Source organism: Mya arenaria, chromosome 1 (genome assembly GCF_026914265.1).
Source record: "Mya arenaria isolate MELC-2E11 chromosome 1, ASM2691426v1".
In the NCBI taxonomy this organism is placed as follows: Eukaryota; Metazoa; Mollusca; class Bivalvia; order Myida; family Myidae; genus Mya; species Mya arenaria.
This window is the reverse complement of record NC_069122.1, coordinates 59,684,762-59,711,909: the sequence shown is the minus strand read 5'-3', so window position 1 is coordinate 59,711,909 and position 27,148 is coordinate 59,684,762. Positions and strand designations below refer to the sequence as shown.

At 34.5% G+C, this 27,148-nt stretch overlaps 2 protein-coding genes across 3 annotated transcripts; one reads left to right on the top strand and one right to left on the bottom strand.

The window, feature by feature from the left end:
• The first annotated feature begins 22 nt into the window (after window positions 1-22).
• LOC128234415 (uncharacterized) lies at window positions 23-27,115 on the top strand. Its single transcript, XM_052948648.1, has 9 exons — window positions 23-124; window positions 895-4,596; window positions 4,905-5,057; window positions 5,631-6,205; window positions 6,431-6,541; window positions 7,385-7,465; window positions 19,436-19,547; window positions 21,084-21,193; window positions 21,825-27,115. The coding sequence occupies exons 2-9, from the start codon at window positions 906-908 to the stop codon at window positions 21,933-21,935; spliced, it is 4,944 nt and encodes a 1,647-aa protein (XP_052804608.1). The 5' UTR covers window positions 23-124; window positions 895-905; the 3' UTR covers window positions 21,936-27,115.
• On the bottom strand, window positions 8,247-16,887 carry LOC128234422 (carbohydrate sulfotransferase 9-like). Of its 2 annotated transcripts, none has more exons than XM_052948669.1 (4): window positions 16,832-16,887; window positions 16,177-16,460; window positions 10,077-10,141; window positions 8,247-9,765 (listed from the first exon to the last, which is right to left on the bottom strand). In XM_052948669.1, the coding sequence occupies exons 2-4, from the start codon at window positions 16,289-16,291 to the stop codon at window positions 8,641-8,643; spliced, it is 1,305 nt and encodes a 434-aa protein (XP_052804629.1). In that variant the 5' UTR covers window positions 16,292-16,460; window positions 16,832-16,887; the 3' UTR covers window positions 8,247-8,640. The 2 variants fall into 2 exon arrangements, with proteins under 2 accessions (XP_052804629.1, XP_052804620.1); XM_052948660.1 differs by lacking the exon at window positions 16,832-16,887 and adding an exon at window positions 16,725-16,806.
• Window positions 27,116-27,148: the final 33 nt, after the last annotated feature.

Here is a 27,148-nt window from a genome sequence, read left to right as displayed (position 1 = left end):
GAAAGCCACCAGTCAAGTACTTCCGTATTGTTAATTGACGGGAAATTCAAAGCTTTGTTGCAGTAAATTAAACAACAAAATGAATAAAACAAATGCTATCCCTAATTGGTTCCAGTCATTTACGGTAAGGATGAAATAATTGGGTTATTATGCATTGCACAAATACCAGATTATGATTGCATACGAGAAGACCTAACATTAATTTTGAAAATGAAAAGAAACGAACAATAAACAGTTTAAACTTGACTTAGGCTTCGTCTGATCAATTAACATGTGAACAGATGGATGTTTGGTAATCATTACAAATGAATCTAGATATAAAAAACACCTGATACTGTGGTAACTAAAATCTATATCATTAATAAGAACACACACAGACAGGGTGGGTTTCGACAATCAAGCCTTTGGTCAATGTTTTTTTTGTAGAATCTAGAAGCCAAATAATGCACACTGATTGAAAATAATTTAAAATATGTATGAATGTTAATATTAAACCTGGACTGCTGTTCACTGTTTCACATACTTAGATTTTTTTTCATCATAGCTTTTAAGTTTTATTTTAGTGCAGAACATTATTAATTCAATTAAAGGCATTAAATGAATAATTTGTAACCATGTATCAGATCTTCAGGTTTTAGTATTAGCCCAATATTCAATCTTTACTGCATACTGAGGACTCTCTGCAAAACAGTCATTACATTTTTATTTCGAGTAAGTTACTTGAGTATGTAAATGTTACAGCTTTTCCGGAGGCATCTTAGGCATGGATTATAAAAGTAATCGGATAATATGTAAATTTCTCAGTCAGGCATTGAAACAATTGTATTGAACGTGCATTAGTTTCTGCAATTAATGCGGTTGAATACCATGTAATTGATGTGTTTATTTTTTCAGAGTAACTGAAAATGGCATCAAAAGACTCAAGAAATATATCTGGGTTTCCCCGGAGAATTTTGTCAAGCTTGCGTCGTAACAGAAAAGCTGGAAATGCAGGGACCAAAAATGCTGGACAGCTTAACCAGTCTGGGTTTACACCTTATGATCTAGAAAACACTCAAAATGAGATTTCTATTATCAACTTTGAAACAGATCCTCCACTTCATAGTCCTAGAAAGCAAGAAAAGCTCAAGAGAACTGGAACTAATAATGATTTGCAGCAGGTCGATGAAAATACATCTTTGTTGTCACAAATAGATACACAATCTTACAGTGTTTTGAATGATGATGTCTCGGTGCTTGAGAGTGTACCGCATGAACTGTTCAGAAACTTGTCGGCACCATCAGTTCGCAGGGTTGATCAATTAGTACATCCACAAGTAAATTCCACGCCAAATGCCAGAAGAATTGAGCTCGGTGGCAGTGCAGATAGTGGAATAGACTGCAGTCTTCTTATGTCAGAGAAGAGTAGCCCAGAACAGTTTGTTTCATTTACCCGAAGAGAGGCAGAAAGATTAAGACAAGAACAACAGATTCTAGGCTTTAACGAATCACAACTTGAACCAGTAAATGAAGTGGACAGCAGAAGTTCAAGTGACAATGAAAATGTTGTGAAAGATAGCTCAGAAGACCTAAACAATTCTCAACTTGAAAAAGTAGAAGGGTTGAATAATGATAAGGATGCCAATGTTCAAGATCAAAGAAACACAGCTTCCTCTTACATTGAAACACCATCCAGTGAAACTGATGGCATTAATGAAACATTAGCATTATTACAGTCAGATAATGATGATCAGCTTTCCGAAAACACAGACACTGAACCGCCACTTGTCTGTCCTACGCCACTTCCACATAATTCTTTCAGAGACTGTGGCGATTATGTGACTCTAAAAGAACAAACTGAACCAGTTAATGCAATGCATAGCAATAATGAGACACTTGTTGCTCGAAGCAGAACATTGAATACCTCACTAACTTCTAGTCAATTTCATAATCATTCTTTAGATAACGTTTTGATGAACATTCATGCAAATAAAACAGATGAAACTAAATCTGCAGAAGCCAGATTGCTTGTACAGCAGCAAATGTCGGCCAATGACAATTTCTCTTCAGTGGCAGAAATAGTGGATCCAATTCCAGTAGTTTCCCCACAAATTGCCACACACAAAGTTTTACCACAGACAATAAGTCCAGCTAGACTTTTTGTGAATGAAAACAGTGCCTTTGCTAGATGTAAGTCAATCAAGCGGACTGTAAGTGATGCTAGTAAAGGGTTCTTTGGAAGATTTCGGCACAGGTCAAAGGACAGTGTATCCTCACAAGAGGATGCTGCATCCATATCAAGCAGTGTTAGTGATTCAAAAGACAGCAAAGCTTTAGTCCATAAGTTGAGTAAGAAATCAAAGAAGTTCAGTGTTAGGAAGCACAAGGCAAAACTTTTTAATTCAAGTAATGAGCAAATAGATTTGGAACAGGTTGAAATGGTTGATATGAATCACACTGAAAGACGAAATCATAAGCCTCCCAAAGCCAAGAAAGAACAAGTGTCTTCAAAAAGAGTTCGTCATGATGCTCCTAGTCAATCACCAGTTATGAAAGAGGTACTATCTGATGATGAAAAGGATAAAGTAACGGGAATCTTAGCAAGCAGACTTTCTGTTGAGGTTGAATCTATAGAGGATATAACCCAGAGTATTTGTAACATGACATCAGCCCTTCATGCTAGCTCAGCAGAAAGTATTGATTGTATTTGTGGCTGTAAGGACAGAAATTCAAATGCAGAATGTTGTGAGAAAAGAAAGACCCCAACACCTCCATTGAATACATGTAGCTCCAACACCCATCTGTATGAACTAGATACAGGAGGCTTAACAATTGGGGAAAGTGAACAAACCTGGACAGCTGTAGATGACCCATGTGATACTGAAAATTCACAGGACGTGAATGAAAGGCAGTCACTCTTGACCAGAGGTAGTCAATTACTGTCTGATAAACCTTACAGTGAAACTGGTCAAGTATGTAAGCCAAGTGCACGTGATTTAAACAAAGTGCCAGCTATGAGTGATCTCTGCTGGGATGAATGCAGTGACACCTGTAGTGATGACGAATCCCAGTGCTCATGTAGTTGCCAAGGCGACAGTTGCCATGGAGGCTCAGATTCTTCCACACAAGATAGTTCTGGTGAAAATGAGGACGATGTTTTAGACTGTTCACACATGTGTATAGCATCTCCACAGACTGGAAAGATGCTGTTATCGGATGACAACTCGTCTGATGATGAAACTGGTTCAAGTCCATCTTCTTCTAGTTCATTTTCATCTGGGTCATACAAGCAGACTTTACCTAGAAAGGGTGCCAATCAAAATGGAATTGAACTGGATTTAGATTCTTCTATTCAGTCTTTCAATCTTATGCAAGAAATTGACACTCATGTTGGTAATAAAAACACTTCAGTGCTCATGCAGCAGACATTCAGTGCATTCCCGGAACAAGGCGAGGGTTCAGAGGAAGACCGAAACTGTGATAATGACAAAGATGGGGTCTTTAATTCTGACCAGCAAGTTTCACCTTACTCTGTAAATTTTCAGGAGGTTAATTTTGATAATGGTGAAGTTATGTACATGGAAAATTCAAACTCTGATGATTTTAAAGATTTATGGAACCCTACGAAGGCTAGACCAGATTTCCAAAGAAAGTCACATCTTATTGAAACACCAATGTCAAGTCCAAAAGTCCAAGGAAAACATGAAACTGAGTCAGATAGCCCATTGGTAAATTACCCAATAAACCCTAGAGTGAATGAAAGCATGAACATGAATCTTTCACTGCAGGATCAAAGTGGAAACAGACAGACCAAAGTTTCTGAGTCACATTTAAGCAAAACTAGTGTGGATATCAACGTAAGCCAGGATGCCAGTTTCACCAATGTCAGTTTTGAAGGGAGTTTTGCTGAATGCAGTTATTCTGTAAGAAAATATCATGAAACTTTGAGATTGAAAGACCCTAGGTCAAGTGAGTGTGATTTTAATGACAGTTGTGCATTCAATTCAGATGCCTATGAGCTTGATAGCTCTGTATCAAATCCATCGTCATACAACGCAGCCAATCATTCCTTCAGCCATCAACAATCTAATAAGCGAGATAAAAATAACAGACTGAATTCAACATTTAATGGTGCAAGTCAGCATGAAAATGATTTACGTAAACAAGCGTTGAGAAGAGCACATTCGGTGATGCACAGCCCGAGCACTAGTTTCTCCAGAAATAATCCTTACTATGCCAGTTTCCATGGCAACTCACCATGTCCTTCGCCTCTTGATCTTTCTGTTAACAAAGGGAGACAACCTCAACAACAGAGAGAAATGGAGAATTCATTCACCCAAGGGAGACAATTCCAGTCTCCAATGAAGCATTCAAAAGCTCCTGATCATATTTCTAATGCTAAATATAACAAATGGATGGACCATCATGTTGGACAGGTTTACTCTCCAGCAAAGCGAGCACTCCATAAAAACAGGGGCGTGAGTGAGTCGGACCTGTGTAAAGAGATTCTCAACCTCTATGTCAGTGATGTGGACGAATCAGGTTTTGAGGTACTTGACGAGACTATGAACACTTCAGTTAGGACGCTGGCTGAGAATAGCAGCAGTTCTTTACAAGGTAAGTTGCCACTAAAGGCTTCTTCCTAAGATAATGTCCAGTAACGAGTAGGTCAGTTTCATTTTAAAAAATTGAAGGATTGTTGCGCATGTTGATAATGCTAATGTACAAATATCTCTCGCTTACATTTTCCCTGAAACAAAACAAAAAAATATTAAACAGACTTTTCACATACTCAAAATTTATTTTGTAGCTGAAATGTTAAAGATACCCCGATTCAAAACTGTTTTTACCTTTTGAGTGAGAAGGCATGGATAGTACTGACATTGAAATTGATTGCAAATAATTTTATGTTACTCTTTTGTTAGACCGTGAGTCCAGTTTGGAGCAGAGTTCGTCTTTGCAGTTTGGGACGTATGTGGCTCCGCAACATGTTGTGAAAGAGACGAATGTTGACGACTTCACGACCAAAACTGTGTGGAAATGCTACACTGGAGAGGCCAGGACAAGAAAATTACAAGGTATGTTTTGCTTAGAGGATAAGATAATGGTTGTTTCAGTGTAAGAGAGCAATATATTATAGTAATAAACTGAGTGAGAACCAAATGCTATTTTTTTGACTGAAATAAATTACAATATCTTATATTGAAACAAACAATGTTTATGTTGTTATTGTTTTTATAATTCATCGAAAATTATTTAATAGAAAATCAGTCCAAAATTTAGCCAAATGGCATCGTTGATTTGTCTTCCAAGAACTATGTGTGATTTCATTCACTTTCTACAGTGAAACGGGCTAAAATGAGTGAAAAGGTGAATAATAACTAGAAAGCATGAAATAATAAAGTTTTATGGTGTTTTCTATCATTTAAAAACAAAAAAATATGCAATGTATTTTAAAGTTTTATATTTGTATCAGTGAGTATTAAAATGGGGTAGAAAGGTAGATAGGTTATTATCTGTTAGGTAAGGTGAACATGAAAATAAATTATGATTGAACTTAAACAGAGGTGTACAATTGCATAAATGCAAGTTTTTACAAAGGCTCTCGCATATTCCTCTGCGCAATTTATAAATCATATTCACATTTTCAGGTGGAAACAACAGTCTGATTTGTGGCAATGACAGGAGAATGGCTGCTGAGGAGGAGCTTGCCAATATGTCCCTCCCTCTGGATAGCAGGAGGCGGGGCTACAGCTTGAATGATAGCTGCCCAACCATCAGTGGGCTAGACTCCAGTATGATTGACAGGCCTAGATCTAGGGGTAGACGGGGCTACAATTTGAATGACAGCTGCCCAGCCATCAGTGGGCATGACTCGAATATAATGGCCCGACCTCCATCCAGAAGGAGGCGGGATCATAGACTCAATAACAGCTATGCTGGGACTTCTAGTAGGAGTAAATATGATGCTGGTGGAAATTATCATGAGAGTATGCAAAACAGCAGCTTGAATGACACTGGTAGATCTCAAAGGAGGCGGAGAAAGAACCTGATAGACAGTGAAAGTGTAGAGGGTAGGCGGAGACTCAGTTTGAATGACAGTTTAAATTTAAACAAACAGAGGTCAAGATCCAATGGCGTAAGAAGATCCAGTGGTGACCAGGAGTCTAGTTTGAACGGCAGTATGAGGGCTTCCGACATGAATGGCAGTTTTAACATTTGCGAGGTAAATTTATACTGTTATACCTTTCACTCCTATGTAGGGGTGGTGTTAAATAGCTGCTTGTAGAGCTACACCTTATGATACTGTAGCATAACTGAATTCACATGAGGTTAGCATTTTAGCAAAGATTATCAAGAGTCAAATTTTGGGATTTTGGTACAAATTCACAAGAAAATAATTTCTATGTAATATTTGATGATAATTACATTTGAAAAACCTATCTCTCAGGATGAGGACAGCATTCTGGAGGCGGGCGCTCCTGATGTGACCCGGGCTCTCCGCCATTCTGCCCTGCGTGACAAAACCAACACCCATCGACTGTCTGATCTTCAACTGCCGGTAAATGGGCTCTCTAATACTCTAAAAAAAGCAGTAATTCTGAGGTGGTATTCATAAAACATCTTGAGTCATTTCCTAATTTGAGTCAATTTCCTACACTTTTCATAGTCAAATTAAATGATTTTTAATAATAGTTTGAAATTTGTTAAAAATTTAATGAAAATAATGTATTAAGACAATACCCAGAAATTATGTTATATTCATGACCAGTGAGGAACTTCGGAAATGGTCTATAGTAAGGTAATGACTTAAGATGTATTATAAATACAGACTTTGAGCTACAGTATTTCCTCGACTATAAGGCAATCCCCTTATAAGACGACCCCCTAACTTTGCCCATGAAATCTGGTACTTTTTGTTTTGACTCGTTTATAAGACGGGGTACACTCCATACTTCATCAGTAAATGATTGTGTAAATGTCATGTGAAGTCATCATATCCTTGTTTAAGAAAGTTTTTATATACACATAGTTTAGAATTCATGTTGCAATTTTTAAATGATGACAGCTTGTCGAGTAAGATTAATATAGAACTTGATAAAAAGGACAAAGTTGTTAATTGTCATTTAATTAAATTACGGCTTCTGTTGTTTCTTGATTGTGTGCAATGCTGATTAGGCTTTGCATTAATGTTCAGGTTTATATATATCTACAATATAAAGACCTCAGTTCTAAATACGTGCTCTCTTTCCTAGTGTTTACAATCTGCTAATGCATTTGGTAATTTCTGTCAAACATTCGTCATGAGGAGTGAATTTCACAACTTCCTATTTCTAAGGAACAATTAAGCATCATTAGAAATACTGTTTTTACATGAATGAATAAAGGGAAGTTACTCTTGCAGACTGGCTTGGCTGGCGATATTAGTGACTGTTCCTTGCAAGAAGACATCCTTGAGGCTCAGGGAAGGTCTGTCAACAATATGGTAAGCATGCCAAGGAATCAATACTATTTTATATCTCAATCACAGGCACATTTATTTTCTTTTGGCACTGAAAGCTTTAGGGGATGAAATCTGTTGTCAGTGAAGATGACCAAATGAGTAGCATGACTCCTGTCTTTTAGAATAAATGGGTATCTTAAAAATGATTTGAGTACTGTTATTCTATTACTCCTAGTCATAAGCCTTTTGCTTGACCATCACTTTGTCTGACCAGCGATAAAGAGGTTTATATTTATCTGACTGAGACCCGACCATATTTTATCAGTATTCTATGTCCTCATAATTTTGTTTATCTCATACTGATATGATTTCAAATTTTGGACACTTACTAAAAGCCTGTTATTTCATGTAGTTGAACGAAATGTTCTTTTGCTTCAGTAAATATGCTAGCAACCAACTTTCAACATTTGAATGGTTGCTTTTTGAAGAATAATGCAACCAGTCCAAAAAATTCTGTGATATTTGTTTTGGTTAATAGTTGGAAATGCATGCACATTTATTTTGAAGGACATTTAGCACCGTTTAATTGATAATTATCAATATGCTTTGAACACAAAATTAATGCTTACTTGGAGAATATTTTTATACAAGATATTCCTGTTTTCTCAATGCTTCTGTGCTGCTTGACATTCAAACTTCTCTGTGGGTGTTATAAAGTAGAGGATCAGATATCTAATGTATTATTATGGGAATTTTGGAACCTGGTGATCCCATTGATAATTTGGTATTATTCAAACGGTCTTCAAGAGAAAAAAAGAATATATAAAAGTTATACCAAAACTTCTATTGAGAATGCCACTTTATAGCCTAATGATAGTGCAAAGTTGGCCGTAATTGGACATTTTCACACATGGCCTTGTTTTTGCAGATTGCGTCACCTTTGTAAATGTTGTATGCAAATCTAACAGCTACATTAGAACTAATAAGACTGTTGATGAGTTATTTTCAGGATAATTAGGGAAAATGTTGTTGAATAACAATTGGTCAATACCAAATACACTCACATAAAAATAATTGGGTAATACCGGTAATAAGATTATTATCAAACTTTATATGTGATTATTCATATAAATAAAATACTGAAAATGGCCAACAATTTTACATGTAAAAAACCTGAGTATCACACTTAGACCTAACTGCTCAGTACAAAATCATTATTATACTTCCAGGAAACCATACTGTTTTATATAAGATCTGTTAACATGAAATATATCCTGATTGTCACTGTTATATTCAAACAAGTCAAAATCCTTTCTGTAAATTTCCTGAATTTGTTTGAGGTAGTCCAACCTGACCTTTCCATATATCTCTATCATGGCCTCACGTCGTTGTTTCTTACGTTCAGTAAATGATGTCTTAGGTTGAGTGTCTTTGATCAACTTAATGAATTCTTCTTTTGTTATTGCTTGTGCCTGAGGTTCAGATAGGGGCATTTCCTGTTTTCCAATTACTCCTCGGACTTGAAGTTTTCTCCAAATCCTTAGTAATGCTTCACGCCATGGAATGCACTTAACTATCTCTGCTTTCCACAGGAAAGGGGAGATAACGGTATCCAAAAGTGCGTCCTCATCAGCGAGTTGCTTCCCTTTGATGTTAAGGGCTTTAATTGTGTCATTTAGCTTGAGCTTTTGAAAGAGGATTGTAGAATCTTGAGGGAATGTCTCCATTTTGCCGATGAAATCATATCGCACTTCACAAGGGTGACACGCACCATTAAATGTCTTATCGTGGCAATCGGCATTAGTGTTATCCGGGGACTTGCTGTGCGCTCGTATGACTATACGTACATAGTCTTCAAAACTTATATCAGCTCCACATCGTGAGACTTTGTATGTTTTTCCATGTTGTTTGATTGATAGTATTTTAAATATACTCCAGAATGTTGGATTGGGTGCAAAAATCTTGTCTACGTAAGCTGAGAGAAGTCTTGAATAAGGATCACGCACGAATAGAAACTTGTAATATCTTACAAATTTTGCGTCATAAACACCTTCTTGTACTGTAAGCCTTTCTGAGGTAGCGGGAGCCTCGGATATTGGAACATCGTAAGGTGTGATGTAAGTTTTATTGCTTTTCACATCTAAAAGTCTGAAAAACCGAGTCCAGTAGGTTGATGCAAGCTTACACATTGGACAAAACATGAGCTTGTTTTGTTTGTTTGTTGTCACTGGGAATTGGAAATAACGCCTTTTTCCCACAATGGAGGGCTGATACTTGTGACATCTCTGTTTCACTCTGTTTGCTAACAGTTCTGGTGTGTTGTCCAGCGACTTGTCAATTGTCTGTAACAAAGAAATTATTAAGGTTAAAAAATATTTCATGAAAATGTGTCCGTTTTTAGAAGAAGTTTTCATCCAATTGAGCGTTTTTTTATAATGAAAAAAGAACTCCAATAATAAAATTTGTAACATGACTTTGTATAATCAAGCTGAATTCATATTAAACAAGGAGATAGCCTCATGAATTAGTAGATTGGTGGACTTCAGAGGGCACAATAATGTATGGAAATGTTAAAGGGAGTCTCATTTAATTGCACTTAAATTCATTATCAGATAAATTAACATTACAAATCTTAATATTGTACAGTGTTTACCTGAATGTGATTGTGTGATCTCTGATTCTGTGGCTGTCCATTGTTTCCCTGGGAATCACTGGAATCTGTCGAAGAGAGAATTGAAATTAACTCAAGTAGACCAATGACACAGTTTTTCTTGTCCACGTAATTGTTTCAACCTTCGTTACAGCAGCCAATTGTATAAAACTTGGTTAGTTGGTCGACATGGTACCTTGAGCTGGATTGCATAGTTAGATTATTACATTGGTTAATACTTAATGTTTGATAAATATTGACCAATCAATTAAAATTTTTGGTAACTTAAACCAAACCAAAAAGTTAACCAGTTGTGTACAATTTGCTTTGGTAGTTTTTGATCTATGTTTGAAATATATATATATATATATATATATATATATATATATATATATATGGGAATTCTGTGGAATGATAACTGGACATACTTTAAAAGTGCTCATCCATGCTAGTATTAAGTTACAGTACTTTTTCTAAAAGCGATTAGTAATTCTTATGAGAAGTACCGGTAATTTCTTTTAAAGAAAATTTCTCTTCTTAAAACCGGAGACTAAATCGATATTGTCTAAAAATGTACAGCCTGCAATTGCATTTCACTGATCCCTTATGAATAGTTTTCTTTAGTTTTGCCAATGTTAATACTTTAAAACTGTTTTTTTTTTTATTAATCGGAACAACACTTCTCTTTTGATCTTGAGAACAAAAAAGTTCACCTTATGAACAATTTAAAATGGAAGCTTTTAGTTAATAGTGTCTTTTAATTAATCCATGCAGTATCACAAATGGCAGTTTTATTAATTATTCTATCTTTCTTAGTTAATTTAAAGTGCAAAAAGGTTGAAAGGTGGACATTTGATCCCTAGAAGAACAGGAAAACTTCACAAGGGTGTGTCAGTATATAATCCCATAAAAAGAGAATATGTTGTGATGACAATTCTTAGGAAATTGGGAAATTAATCAATGGATGTGGGAACAACCACACATTATAAACTGTTGAAAGCTTTTGTCTGTAATTTCTGGCATTTTTGCTTCCTGGACCTGTTGACTAGTTGCTGATATTGATTCATACATGGCTTCCTATTTTTACGTCCAAATGAGAATCCGTGGAAGGCGCTAAAACAACTTAAACTGAATTATGTAGAACTCCAATGTGTTAACAGTAGTGAATCTCATCTATTTTTTTCTAACTCCATCAAAGGCAATCCTGGGAAAAACAATACCAAATCTTACTGCAGATAATACCCTAGGATAGTTTGTTTATATGTGAGGGAAAAACTGTGAGAAAAATGTGTAAAAACTCATGAAAAAATGTTTAGTAGACAGAGGGAAAACACTTGCCAAAATCTTAATATGATCAATAGAACGCAAGCAATAGTTTCCATCAAAGGGGAGAAAACTGCTTAGTATATGTCGTAAAGTTTGCTATATATCCAACACCTGGTTTTAATATTAGAATTGGTTTAATTACTAAAAAAACCTACTTCAATATTCCAACTTGAGTAAAAAAAAAATGATTTGGTTTACCTGGGGTAAATATTGAAAAGAAAAATTAGGAAGTATGTTTTGCCAATATTTTTCTGTTAGGGCCTAAAAAAAAAATACATTTGGTTCGGGTTACCCGACCCTACCATTTTTATAGTCAGTTTGAAAAAAAAAAAATGAAAAACCTAAAAAAAAAAATTTTTTTTTTTTTGCTTTTCAATAAGTAGTTTAAAACCTTAATTGCTTATATAGAAGATAACTTTAACACCATTCTCCAATGATGAAAATGACATTCTATTATAAAGCCTAATAAAAAAATAAATAAAAAAAAATAAAAAGCCTACCTACCCTTAGTCATACATGTGATAATTTCTTGGGTCGATTCCGGGACACCCATCGTAATGTCAACGCACACTAGGGGGGTCCGGGGGCATGCCCCCCCCCCCCCCCCCCCCCCCCCCCCCCCCCGGAAATTTTTTAAATGGGGAACGTCTGTGGTGCATTCTATAGCATATCTGGGGCTATTTTAGTCGTTTTTAACGTCGGGAAAATGTACCTATTTTGACTGCCAAGACGTATTTTTTACTTGACATGGTTGTTTTTTTTCTGCATTTTCTTGAAAAAATAAAACCACCAGATATTTTCCCAGGCTTTAAATGAAGTGCTAACCAGGAGGATATGCAGTCTACTTTCGGTTTCATCAAAACAGGAAATAAACAACTATACGGGCACCTGTTTTCCCGCGCTTTTGAGAACATGCGTTACAAAATATTTATTTTTTCATCACATTTAAAACGTTTGCAATTTATGACACACAATATTTTTCAGACGATAAAGAAGATTTTCCAGTCGATGAGCTTTTTTCCGTTTGGAGATGCATATAATTTTGATAGAGACGTGTCAACAATCGGCTGTATAAAGCGATCACGTGACTTACCATGGTCACGTGATAAAAGCACTCTATATAACCACCTGTAAACCCCATATCGTCAGTTTTATTTCGGCGTAAAAATACACACGATAGTTCAGAAAAAAGGTCAAAACACTAAAATTCCTTATGGACGCATAAGTTGTTAAAAGTATAACGACGTATCAACTTTGAAATTTGAAAGGAATATGGGATGTTTTCCGTGTTTTAATTTTGTTTTTTTTACTCATTTTGTCACTTTCTTTGAACGTACCTTCATGCTCGTTTGTTGGTAAAATGTGTGAAAAATATCAATTCATCAATTAAAAGCTATCATTCATAAGACCAAACAAATCCATATGAAAACAATGAATTTGTATACAAGAACCCTCCCCCACTCGTTAAGCACAACAATAGGCCGATCAATTATCGGGTGATTGACGATGACCTCGACGACACACGTACCAATTAACGGATTAGTGTCAACATGTCCTGTGTTTTACGACCAGTGTCCCGGACAGGCAAAATAGCTGACTTACATTGGTAAAATTAAGATAATCGATTCCGATTCCGAGATTATTTTTTTTTTTCGTTTTTTTTTTATGACTTTCCGGGACAAACATGCACCCTCAGTGACTCCGTGACAGAGATACGATTTCCGGGACAATCCCGGACGTCCGGGACGTTATCACATGTATGCCTTAGTACCTATTTTTGAAAAGGATGTAACCCTAACCAAACAATTATTTTTTTTAGGCCTAGTCTTATTGCTTATATTTATTTCATTTTTCATTCTACGTACGCACTACATGGATTTGCACAATCAAGGCTAAATGTTCAAACTGCATGGATGTACAAAAAATAAAAATCTATCCTCAAATGAAGCATGTGTGGTGCATGTATTGTAACATATACGGTCTAATAAGGGTGTATTATGCTTAACATAATTTCTAACTGTAGTGCACTAGCACCCCACCTGCATCACGTATCGATGGTATTGATTAACTCAATAATCAAACACAAAGGATCTTTCAAAATGCAGCTTGAACAACATTTTTCAGTCGGCTACATGACCACAAAAAAACTCATTCCTTTTGCTGACACATTAAATAATTTTATACATGAAGTTCATTTGTCCTTTAAGAATAGGTAAAGTCATTCAACTTAAGAACAGAGACCAATATATATAGATATATATATATATATAGACAGCTCAATATAATATGTATATTTTTGAACTCATACAACTTGTATGTACAATTGTGTGCTGACCCATATCTATTTTAATGTTGATATTTCACTGTGTTTTTTCTGGTTTGTTTGGCATGTTTTTCACCTACATCATCTAATGTAATATATGGATATTGATTTAGAGATGAATATATCATTTTATTATATTTATACACAAAGAAATGCTCTGAAGTGTGTTTCATTCTGTATGTATATATAAAAAATGATAGAAAGACTTAAAACAAATATGTATATCAGGATCCTAATTTGACAACTGCTTACAAATAACTTGAGCAATTAAGTAAACCAAGATTTGTAGATTATATAAGCCCTTGATATGAAGTTTTGTTCACAGTCATGGAGACGCATAAATAAAGCCTTACAGTCATCGAGACGTATAAGGCCAGAGTTTTTCTATGTTTTGATTTACGGGAGCGCCGTACCTAAATGTTGCAAAACCCAAATAAATTTTAAGTGTTCTATAACCCATATCTCAGAGCCATATGGTCTACCAATTGTCATTATTTTACAAGATATGACATACACCAGGCGACAATGCGTGGGACACAGAACAGGTGCTTGTTACCATGACAAGGTCCCATTGAAGTGAAAGGAAACTTTTTTCCTATTTAATAGTCTTACATATTGTATCTTGCAACTACTGCAACTATATAAACAATACACTATAATGTGTTTGGTTTTTTATGCTATTATTTTATCATTGTTTTTTTGTTCAATACTGAATGAGAATTTATGATCTTTTTAAAACACTGAAGAGGATATACCGGTAATCATACCATAGTTTTGTGCCTGCTATGACAGAAAACTTGAACATGAGATAATGTTTGGCGGTTAGTGCAAGTAGTTTTACTGATCTAGATCTACACTGGTTCCTCATGTGTGAAGTGCATCTCTATAGCTGCATGCATAAAGTTCAGAATCATTTCTGAAGTCAGACTTTTGACCTTTCTATTTTGAAATACAGTATATTTCACTTGTGACTTGTCAAGTTAACTTTTATGCTCCTGTATTTTTTGTTGTTGAAGCACATGCATAATGAACAGGTTTTGACCATTTGTGCATCAGAATGGCCAGAAATTAAAGTTAAGAGTTATATCCATCAAGGTAAGGAGTTTTATTGGGAAGATATTCTATATGAAAGCCACATTCAATGGAAAATGTGCTATATTAAAAGAAGGAATAAAAAACATTAACATTTTTTCCATATCCTTAACTTCTTGGGATTGCTTTTACAGTATCCTAAATAGTCGATATTTCGAAATTATTTTTCGGTCCCGATATTACTCCTTCTTTGTTTAACTTAATTTTTAACCAGGTTTTCACTAAGTGAAACCTGGTTAATAGAATGACGAACGTCGTTGTTCGGCAGTCGGCCGTGCGGTGTCAAACTCACCTATGAAACTGAATAACTTTAGTTAGGGTTGACATATCTTGACTAAACTTGGTCTATAGAAAGAGTTTATGGATACCTTTCATGTGATTGCGCTTGGGGTCCCTATGGTCAAGATCACTGTTACTAAAAATAGTTCTTCTGTCAATCATTGAAAACCTGGTTTCGTCGCATTGTGGCGTTTCTTGTTAATCTTTTATCGAAATCGCTAGTCTGAAATAATCGCTATTCTGAAGTTAAAATTACGTCCCAATTTGGTATTACGATCAATCCGTCAGTCAGTCAGTCAATCAGTCAGTCAGTCAGTCAATGAATCATCCATTCTTTCATTCTTGAATTGATTTTGCTCATCCATGAATGAATGAATATTGATTTATGTTAATGTAGGTTTACACAAGGATATACTATAAATATATTGTGTCGCTGCTGGTTAAAAAAAACTTAAAATGTGCTCATTAATGACCATATTATAAAGAAAAATAAAATACTATTAAAGAATAGCTCTAATAAGACAATATGCTTATAATGGGTGATATATTTAACATTCACTCAAAACAACTCAGCAGTGAGCACTTAACTACACTTGCAACATTGCAGCATGGTAAGGGTTAATAAGATATGATAAAAAAATTGACTAGATTTCAACATAATGTGAAAATAACACATGTTTTGTGGCTAGGAAAATAATATAAATTATTGAGATGCGGTTCATGTTGTAAAATAGGTACTTCAGCTAAGACTAAGGCAACTTATTATTTTGAAAATACTCTTTTAACGCAAGACATTTGGACAGACAAGGCAGGCATGTCTCATCCTCCTGATTTAATAAGATTTAACAAATCAAGGAATAACCCAGGTTTTTTATTCATCTTTTTCGCCTTCCACACCTTTTATTTCTTCATTTGAATTTCCTCCTCCTTACTATATAAAAAAACCGACAACTATTAATTAAAAAATATATATAAACTTTGGCCTAAATACATCCCAAATACACCCTAGTATTTGGTTAATTCTCTGCCTCTTTATGAAACAAAAGTATGTTACAAAAAAGTACTCGAAATTTTCATACAAACCTTTAATTGAGCGTGCAAACATTTCCACAAGAACAAAACTGTAAAATCCAAACATAGCAACTCCAAAAATGAAAATCCTTCTAACATTCCTGGTGAGGAGAGTACAGAGTTTCATGTTGTATCTCTAACCTCTCTGAACTGATCTAGCGCTTTTCTTGTCGGTATTGGCTTAGGTCTGGTTACAGTGCCAACATGCCTGTAGGGTGGCAGTCTGCTAGTGTATATTGAAAAATCACTCTTATATACAAGTCCTGTTTTTGCAACTTGTGAAATAATTGAGTGTTCTGAAAAAAAAATTAAACTGATATGAGCTTAGTTTTGAAATTCTGATAAGCTGCCAAAAAATGTCTTCCATTCATAAATGAATTCAATGAAACAGTATATCCTGTATTTGAATGATTAGTCTTTATTGGTAACAAGACAATGCTGTTTTACGTTAGAATTCATGTAGTTTCTATAAGCACATTATTTAATGATTTTGGAAATAAGTGCTTTATTATTGAATTAATGCCAATCTTTGTAAATTGAAGTCAGGCTATTAATTTTACTTCAGTAATTTTTAAGTCACTATTCCCTTCAGTAATTTTTGTATCACTTATCAGAAGGAAATTATACAATGTAAGTCTGAACATAACTTGATACATTATTGTCTAACCTCAAACCTCAAAATCTCAAGCCTCTGTTGTTTCCATTAGTGGGCTTGTGTTCAGGGTTACCACTTGAGTGATTCAGTAATTGTCCACTTGGTTTAATGATCATCAGTTTACATTCAACACTGCCATGATTGTTCTGACGTTGTTGTTTTTGTCATTGATAAGGAATCGTAAACATACCACATTTATATGCATGATTGAGGAACAAAGTTTTATACTATTCTAAACAAAGTGCATTTGTTTGACTTTGACAATATACACATCCCTGTGTTCAGGTTAAAAATAGGAAATAGTGTTTTAACATCTTGTTATTTGTTAAAGGATAATAGTTACTTCACCTTGGACCTGAATTAGTGAATTTACAAAGGAGCGCCTCATTGTGAGTGTAATATTTTTAATCAGGGTAGTGGCTGAAATAACTGCGTTGTATAGGACAAAATTCAACAACTTACATGCATATAATTGAATGTAATTTAACTTCGCAATAATTATGGCCTGATTAAGCTCCACCCTTTTTGTTACATTTTTGATAAGCCAGTTAATTTTAAGACAAAATCAAAGAAAGGTACAATAAAGGTATTTTTTCCAAGCCTAGGGCTTTGTCGGTGGCCACAGCATGATCTTCATGCAAAAACCTTGCATGGTTATTTAACGAAGACTATTTTAAACTAAATACACAAACCTGTGTATCAAGGTCCAAATAACTAGCTTAATAAAAATAGTCGAATGATGCCCCTTTATCTCTTGATAAAATAGAAACATCTGCTTGCTATATTATACAGGCACTTGAATCTGCACAGACAAGACTGAATATTTTAATGGTCGTAAAAACAAAATTTAAACAATAACTGGTTGGATATCAAGGTGAATCAGTAAATTTTGGCATCTGTGACCAGCACCTGTATTTATCTCATTATTTGGAATTTCCACCTGGTGGTGCTGCATGAACCATGTGTCAAGCCACATGGCAAGAATTGTTTTTGTGGTCATTTTCAAAAAGTATGAGGACTGTAAGGATGGAATGTTTTTTTAGTGTAAATGGGAGATCACAATACAATATATTGTATAAAGGCAAACAAAGGATTTTGTCTTAACAAAACTTACAATAGTTTTATATAATAATAACAGCATCACTCACAGTTGGCATTATTCTCCATGAGGATATTGATTAAAAACTTGAAGACAATGATATGAGGAAAGACCAACAGGGGGTAACACACAATACTGACAAAGGTTTGGAATTATTTCAGTCAGCTTCAAAAAAATTCTACCTTGATTCTATTTTGCCATCCTTTGTAGGTTTTGTATTTTTCTTGGGGTTTACACACACTTTCAACAAAGGCTTGGAAATTCTACTTCAGTCAGCTAAAAATAGTTTTACCTTGATTCTATTTTGCCATCCTGTGTAGGTTTTGATTTTTTAAGAGTTTGTAATGCACCAGTCAATTGTAACCATGGCCCCTTCAGGTCCAGGGTTTAGAGGGGACTTTGACTTTCGGTCCTGTCAACCCCGCATAAAATCCCCGTCCTGCGGGGATGAACAGATGGTAAAATCCCCGCCAAACGCACCCCAGGGACCCTAGGTTAGGCCCATTCCCTGCTATATTTTTGCGAAGAAAAACCACTGCATTCACTTGGCACTTTTGGGCCACCGGGAAGCTATCCCCAGTATACCCCCGGACCTGTGGCGGGAGGGGGGTGGTTACAATTGACTGGTGCATAATCATTGGAGGTTAATCAATTTCCTAATATTGCATTTCCCTGGGATGCCATGTTTTAATTATTGCAACAAATCTCAGTACTATAACTCTCCTTTAACATAGCTTTTTCACAAACATCACCTGATATCAAATCATGAGACAGTAACAACTGCACATGCTTCCACCAGATAATTGTATTTTAATTTTCAGTTAATGACCATTGCACATGTTTCCATCAGTAGGTATGATTTGAATCATATATGGTAACAGGTGATCGAGCCATGAACAGTGATGCAGTAAGGATTAACATGTTAAAGAAATAATTAACACCCATCTCATACCCAAGAACTCGTGGGCTTAAGTCCCATCCTCCAGGGGTATATTTCCAAGTCCGACCCTCCAGGGGCAGGTTCTCTTGGCCTCCTCAAAGGAAGCTACAGATTCTACCCAGGCTACTGAAGCAAAAATAATTTATTTCTGCTAATATTTTCTGCCTATTTGTCCATATGTATGAATAAGAAATCAATTCATTAATAACTAATTTGAAACAAACTAACCATTTCTTTCAAAGCAGTTTTATGTATTTATTAGTGATACAAATCATTTTTAAGACTTTATAACAATCGACCAAGGCTAAATGTCTGTATTTCAAAACAAATTATTAGAAGAAACGTGTCAAATTATTTAAAATTATTAATTACATACCTCCCTTAACTGTAGCCAATATAGAGCCTCTAATGTTATTTTATTTCAATGAAGTGGTATGTTGATGTGTTCATATCTATTGCTTTTCTTCCATCATTACTTTTAATATGTAGGTAACATAGTACATTTGAAGCAAAATGTTTGTACTGGCAATATAATACCCTAAAATTTATCTTATACAAAAAGTTGTTTCTGTTTCAGGGGGAGCAAAGCTTTGACCACCTTACTATGCTACACACAGCGAAGAATGGCAAGCGTAGGGTTCGCTGTCTGACGATGAATGAATCGCAGAACATAGTCAAATCTTATCCTCGTAAGTATCCTTGAAATTATTTGGATATATTCTTATCCATTGTTCAGACTTCCTTGCTGTCATTGCCAATAGAGGTAGTTGAACTTTAAACCTTAAAAAACAACATATGAATAGCATAATTAACATGATGCTGGGTATCATCAACCATTTAATTGATCAATAAACGGATATTATTTCGTCAATATGTAAAAACACATTTTAATATTATCAATGGATTACTTACACCACCTCTGACAGACGCATAACCTCCAACAAATGACCATGTGGATTGACGCTCACATTTGTGTTACATTAATTATACTTATTCAGGATTCAGGCCTTTGATATAGTCTTATAGAATTGTTATTAGAGATTATTGATTTCACTAATAAGAACATCACAGTTATGATCAACTCTAAACCTTGGCAAGAAAATTGCCATGGCCAGCGAGATAGATCCGATGTATTGATCAAAGAAAAGACGTTTAGTTTTCCAATTTTTTTCATTTGTCACAAGTGGTAGGGAAATGTCTTCCTCAGAAGTAGATAATCAAATTTTTGCAGGGAAACAGATATTTTGAATACTACTGTAAATCATTTTAATTTCGCAAGAGTTTTTTTTATAAGTATTATAGTAGTTGTCTTACAAAAGCTTTCAACCTTGACCATGACTCGAAAAAGACATTTAAATGAAACTTGTTAAACATTTTGCCCATAACAGTATGCACATGTAAGCAAGGGCTACAACTCTGGCACATGTACAGCAAGGGCTACAACTCTGGCACATGTACAGCAAGGGCTACAACTCTGGCTTTTAATACTTGCTGAGTTACGGTGCTCTTGTTTTCAAATTGATCATATTGTGAATTTACCAGTGCATGCCCAGCTCAAATAATGCCTTCAAAAAGTTTAACTTGCGAAATTGGCAAATGTTTAATAGTCACTTAAAATGTGTTCAAAAAAACAGTCAGCGTTAATACAACTGACATGATATAGCTGTTTCGTAAACTTCTTGAGACCTGACATTGCCGGTGTGATTGATGCAGAAAAATGTTGTCTTTTTGTGTCTTACTTGTCTTATTATAGATTTATCAAAATGAAGCAAGGGAAAGGCTCACTTGTATTTTCTTGTTCCCACAGATATCAGATTGAAGACCTTGGGCAAAATGTTTTTTCTTGTATTTAAGAGAGAAATTTCTTTGATATCTTATTATGACAAAACTGAGAGGTGCATTCACCTTCGAAGGCTTGTCAGTAATAGATATCTGCCATTTGTCCGGCAATCATAGTTGATGAGATTGTTGAGGTGATTATGGTCATGCCAAAGTTCACTATCATTCATCATAAAGCATACTGATAACGTTGGTAACACTGCTAAAATGAAAGGTGTTTAAACTTTTCAACATGCTAAGTAAATTGGTGTGATGGTAGGAAAAATCAAGGACAAACATTTGCTTGCTCAGCTTTGACATACTCAGAACTGTTGCTCTGTAACTTTGCATTTAATTAGTATCAGTAAAGGTATTGTAGGCTCTGAACCCTTGAGTTACAATTTCAGCCCCTAAGGAGGCCAGTCGTATAAGCTGGGGACAGGACATCAGTGAAATGGATCTGTATCGACATTCTCCTAGAAAAACTCCCGTGAAAACCAGGCCCATCCTCAACCAGGTAATGTGGTCAATTAAATAACGTATTTGCCTTTAAAGAATCTCATACCTTTTACAAAAATGCATGTTTGTTTATTAGGGCCCTGCAAATATTTGCGGTGCCCTATAGTTATCACCCTATCCATCCTTCCACACTTTTATGTTGTGTTTTTTGTTAATAACTTATCAGCCATTCAAGATATCAAATTTATACTTCTAAACTTCCTCAGAGTAACAATATGCTATTTTTGCTTGAGTATTATCTAAAAAGGAAGATACACTCCTGGCATGTGCTATATACCTATTGTTATTCTTTTACTTGTCAACTAAATAAGTGATTGCCAACAGTTGCTAGCCCCTGGTTAGTTTTTTAAATGCTGTGGTAATCTTGCACACACAAACTGTGGCTAGCTGAAAGCCCTTCTGTACTTAGCCATGTTATCACCAGCATCTAAATATGTCGTCCTGGTTCTAGCCGAGGGGGTCCATGTGTTCCACAAAGTAATTATATTGGGGAAATGTTAATAATGTCAGTGTAAACTTTCCTGGTTTTTGACATTATTGGATTATGTAGCTTATATGACAGGATTTATTGGTTCATACTCTTCATATCACATTAAATTCTTACAACGAAATATCCTGTTTCATTGCAGATTGAGAACCAGTACCCCTTCGAAGATGACACCCCATCTCCAATAGTGCTTACCAAAATGAGGAAACAAAAGCCACTGGCGAAACGATACAAAAACTGGCCCTGGTCCTAGCATACAAAAACAGAAATATTTGTGCTAAACATTTGATCAGTATACAAAATAATGTATTCCTTTAGGGCCTTGTTCTTAGCTTATAAAAAATCTGACAAAGATGAATGAGTTGACCTTGTGTTACGCCACTGGCAATGTGTATACAGTACTGCTGTGAAGGACTGAATAATTCACAGACAAAGAAATACAGGAATGGCCCACGGTGGAGCTGATGGAACATAAACCTTTGTACAGGGCCTTGTGATGTGAAGTTTAGAATGTGCCAGGGCCAGCCATACACAAGCTTGCTGTAGTCACAGTCCAGGTGCGAACATACTTAAAACTGGGAGGAATTGTATTTGTGTGTAAAAAGCCATGGCAAAACGGAACTTTTCTTGTACAAAAGTGGGCATGTGATTGAGTGTGTATAATATCAATAGAACCCTCATCTCACAAAGAGATATTATGAATTTTAAGGAACTGGTGGCATATTCAAATAAACATGAACGTATCTGTTTAATATTCTTAGATGACATCACAAGGGAAATGAAGATCTAGAAATATCCTATATTGTTTATTTCATATTTTGTTTAGAGTGCTTAGATAACTGATTAATTCAGAATATATATAGGGGATCTAGAATTTACGATTTATCCTGAAACCGGGATTGTGAGCTTTTAATTTCAGACTATTTTACAGTTGTAGAGATTGTTGTTTGTTGCTTGGACTTTTGCATCAAAAATAGTAGGAATACATTGAAACAAATATAAATGACTTAGGAGACAATTTTCAAAGAGGTATAAATTACTTTACGTAGCTTTGGTCCTGAATCCTCATACTCAAATAGAGGCTAATTTTAAGTATTGACAATTATCAGCCGGTTAGAACCCCTGGTGATAGTATTTCTTATTGCTTGTCCTTGTTCATTAAGTTGTGCTACGAACAAGACCTGTTGATTGTTGTTATGGTAACTATGACAATTTGTTCAAGTGAATTGATTCAACATGTTGCGGTTGAAATTACATTTTCCCTGTGGGAAATGCTGGTAATGACAGGAATCTTCTTCCAGAAAGAGATAAATAACAGACACATTTTCAATTGCTTGCAGCTTAGTGTTTAAAACACAGCTTTAAGTATGTCATATTTTTATAGCGTTGGATAGAAGAGGAATTCAACAATTTGAAACTATATTTCTGTTATTCCTCCATTATGTAGATTATTGTGTAAATTTGCTTCAGCTTAATTATAAGAAACACACTATTGTGTTAATGATTGATCAAACCTGTTATGATATATACAGTATTACATGTAAAAGATTGTGTAATTCTTTCTTTCTTTGAAAGTAAGAATATAATGAAGAAGCCAAACACAGACTAGTTCAATTTAAAGCTTTAATAGAGTTTTATGTTCTTTGTAAAGAAAGTGATAATCTTAGATCTTAAATTGTTTGATTTTTTTTTTTACAGTACATCAATGACAAGTACTCTTGAACTTTTTGCACATTTTTTTTGCTCGTCTGTATTCAGAGTGTGAAAAAAAGAAATGTGGTTAACATGTTGCCAGAGACAGTGTGCACATGCATAACAAGGGCCATAACTCTGGCTGTAATTATTGTTGATTTATACCTTTTTTGGACTGAAAAACAACAAATGAATGTTGGCGTTCACTCAAGCATGCTCTCTGGTATCACCTTTAGATATGGATTGTAATTGTATTGAAATCTTATATCTAGACTATCCATAAAATTCCATGAAAAAAGTTGATCAGTGTTTAATTTTATAGCCCATTGTCATTTTTCAGGCCTGTTATTGTAATTTTCTTATGATGAAGCCATTTTCGTGATATTTCGATGTTTCATCTTGGAAAATACTTGTTTCATCAGAACAGGCTCAGACTGTTTTATGTATAATGTCATTTTTAATCAATAGCGAATTCCCTTTATTGGTGGTGTATGTATTTGCTGTAATTGAAAAAAAAATAAAGTAAAAAATGATAGATTTGATAATTTCCGCAGGGATTTGATTTTAATCTTGTCTGTTTTTCGAAGTAAAGGAAAAGTTATTGAAATAGCTTGGTGGCATAGGCATTGACATCAGTTTTGTCGCTGTCATTGTTCAAAAACTTAATTACCTTGGCCATAATTGAAATAAAGCTCAAATATTCAAATGAAAATTGGTAAACTTTAACTCGGACTTTATTGATTGTTTATGCAGTTATGCCCCTTTCTAACTGAAAAATATACAGAAAAGCATTGATGTTCGCTTCCTGCTGCTCTTGTTAACATTCAGGATTTGTGTGAAAACTATAAAACATTGTACCGGGTACCTTAGATTCTATTGTGTGAATTTTACCTCAAATAACAGGAAAAATGCACGTGTTCAACGGTAGATAATAGCCTAGGATAGTTAATGTGCTAGGATAGAAGATACTCATAATAATCGGGTAACATCGCTTAAAACTGTGTAGTACACAGGGAAACCTGTTTTTTTTTATATTCCAAATCCATTTATACGATCTCTAGAACATGGGCAATATTTTATTCACATTTGGGGTAAATAACTGCATTTTAGTTATTGTAAAATTTCTCTTTGTCCACATGATGCATGAATTTTAAATGAAAACTTGAACTGTTTGTCTTTCTCTCTGAATTTTGTTAAAGGTTACATCTAACTTCTAAAAGATATTTTAATATCATACTTTTAATTATTTTATGTTTTATGTTTGACCTTTTAGTTTTAATTTTTTTCAAAAATAACAATGCAAATATTTTGTTCTTTTATCCATGTGTTTAAAAATATTTTACAAAAATCATAATAATTCTGTTCATATAACATTTACTTTGTTGATGTTTCTGAAGTTTAAACCGATTTTTTTTACCCTGGTTGTGAAAAAAATTATATGAACTTAAAGCTGCACTCTCACAGATATTCCATTTTTACAACTTTTTTATTTTTTGTCTTGAAAAGAGCAAAATTTTGCATAAATATCTGCAAACCAGGTTTATAAGTTTGCTGACAAAAAATGAGATCGTACATTTTCATATTTCCGTTCGAAAATTAATGTTTTATGGCTTAAACCGTTAATAACTGTTTAAGAAAAATGCATAAAACATCAATTTTTGAACTTTAATATAAAAATCATCAATCTAACTTTTTGTCAGCAGTCTTATATAACTGGTTTCCATGGATTTTCGCAAAAATTGGCTCGTTCCAAGACAACAAATAAAAAGTTGTCAAAATGTTCAATCTGTGAGAGTGCAGCTTTAACATTCTTGTTTGAGATTGTGGTCTTGTGTTTGTGTTGTTTTGGAAACTGGAGTGTCTGGAGAAAACCAACTTATACAGTTTGGCGACCTCCAACCAGATATATTTCTTTTTTTATGATATGGTTGTGCAAACATCTTTTTTCAGTAACTACTGGTACCCCCTCCATAACTGTTTCATGTTAAGTTTGGTGTGTATTGATTAGTTTAATGTAAGTAGACTGTAGACCTTAATTTCATGTTTGTCTTTCATTTTACAATGAGTTGATTTTGGTGCTATAGAAGGTATAGAAGTCGAGGCAATTTGTTGAGTTTCGTTGTCAGAACGAAATTGAATTTGACATGCGATCACAGAAATCAATGTTTTCAGGAGTATTTTGTAATAGTGGCCTTTGATAACAGTTCATCATTATGTACAATTATTTAATAATGCAGTTCTTGATCTAGAGAAGGGATGAAAAAGTGACTTATGACGTATTTAAACTCTAAAATATTTTTTATCTCTAAAACTGAGATTCTCCTCAAACCAAAACATAGACTCTCCTTATATTGCCTTCAATCTCCTAGATTATCTTGGTAATATTTATACATACTTATCTTGGATCATGCTAAGGTTTTGTAAGATACATGATATTCCAGCGTTTTCATTGTTGTACTGCTTTTTCTATGTATCATTTGCAACCTGTGTTGAAATTGCATTTGAATATTTTAGTGGTTTCAGCACTGGGCCACAATTAATAATGATTTTTTAGCCAAACCTGACCTTGACCAACCTTGACTGACCTTGACCAACCTTGACTGACCTTGACCAACTTTGACCTACTCACACACATACAGCCGACCTGAAAGAGTTTTAACCTCTCAGATAGTCATATTTTGAATAATTTTTATCATTACGGAATTATAAGGGTTAGTAAGTAAACCTCATAATGTGGGCTGGGGAAGGCAAAAAAAGTAGATTTTTATTTGTTGGATAACTATGTTATCAGGGTAACGGAAAGAAGTTAGGTAATCAATGTTATTTCATGCACCAGTTTATCAAAAATAGTGTGCCTTTGTGAAAAATGATGGAATTGTTTTCATGAATGGTTGTGTGAGTTTATTCCAAGAATTTAATTTGGGGCTGTTGTTAAATGCCTGCTTATTATCTTTTAAACAGTTTGTATTATTATCTAAGTCAAGAAAGCACTTTGTAAATAGAATCTATTTCTCCCTTTCCTTCTATTTTTTGTTTGCCCTCTGTTCTCTTTCTTTTTTGTGTGATTTGTTTTTGCATTTTAATTTAACATTTAATAGTCATAGTTGTTTTAGCTTATGGGATATTTTTTTGGTATTTGTCTTTGTGTAACGTTTTGCCATTAATTTACCTATATACAATAAAATAATGGGAGTCATATTTATTTGAAATGTAATTTATTTCATTCATTCTCTTTTCATGTCTTATGAATTTGTTTTGTACAGTTTACAACCATAAATGGCTTTAGTTTTATTTGAATAGTAGTTCAATGTTAACGTCCTTATGTATTAATTGGAAGACACTTGGCTGATTGTTCAGAACTTTGTTAATTTAACAATGTAATTAACTGCCTTGTTGGTGACTATTAAAGGTAAAATATTTATTTATATATTTAAATTAAACAAGTACAGCTAAAACTGTTATCTCAAATTTTGCTAGGAATACTGTAGATCATAAGTGTTTCCATGATATATTCTGAGAAGATAAGATTCCAAGGTATCAAAGATGACATAAACAATGTTGATTAACAAAGCTCTAAACAATTAGCCCATTTTCATTTGATGAATTGTGTTCAAATATTTTGTGTTCACAGAAATCAGGGAATGTATACAATTGATAGTCAAGATTAAACATGTTTAATCCACAAATGAGATTTGTTATATTTGTACAATGCTAAGTTTTGTAGTTAGTGCAATAAATAGGAACTTTTCCAACTGTGTTTTGTTTTATGTTTCA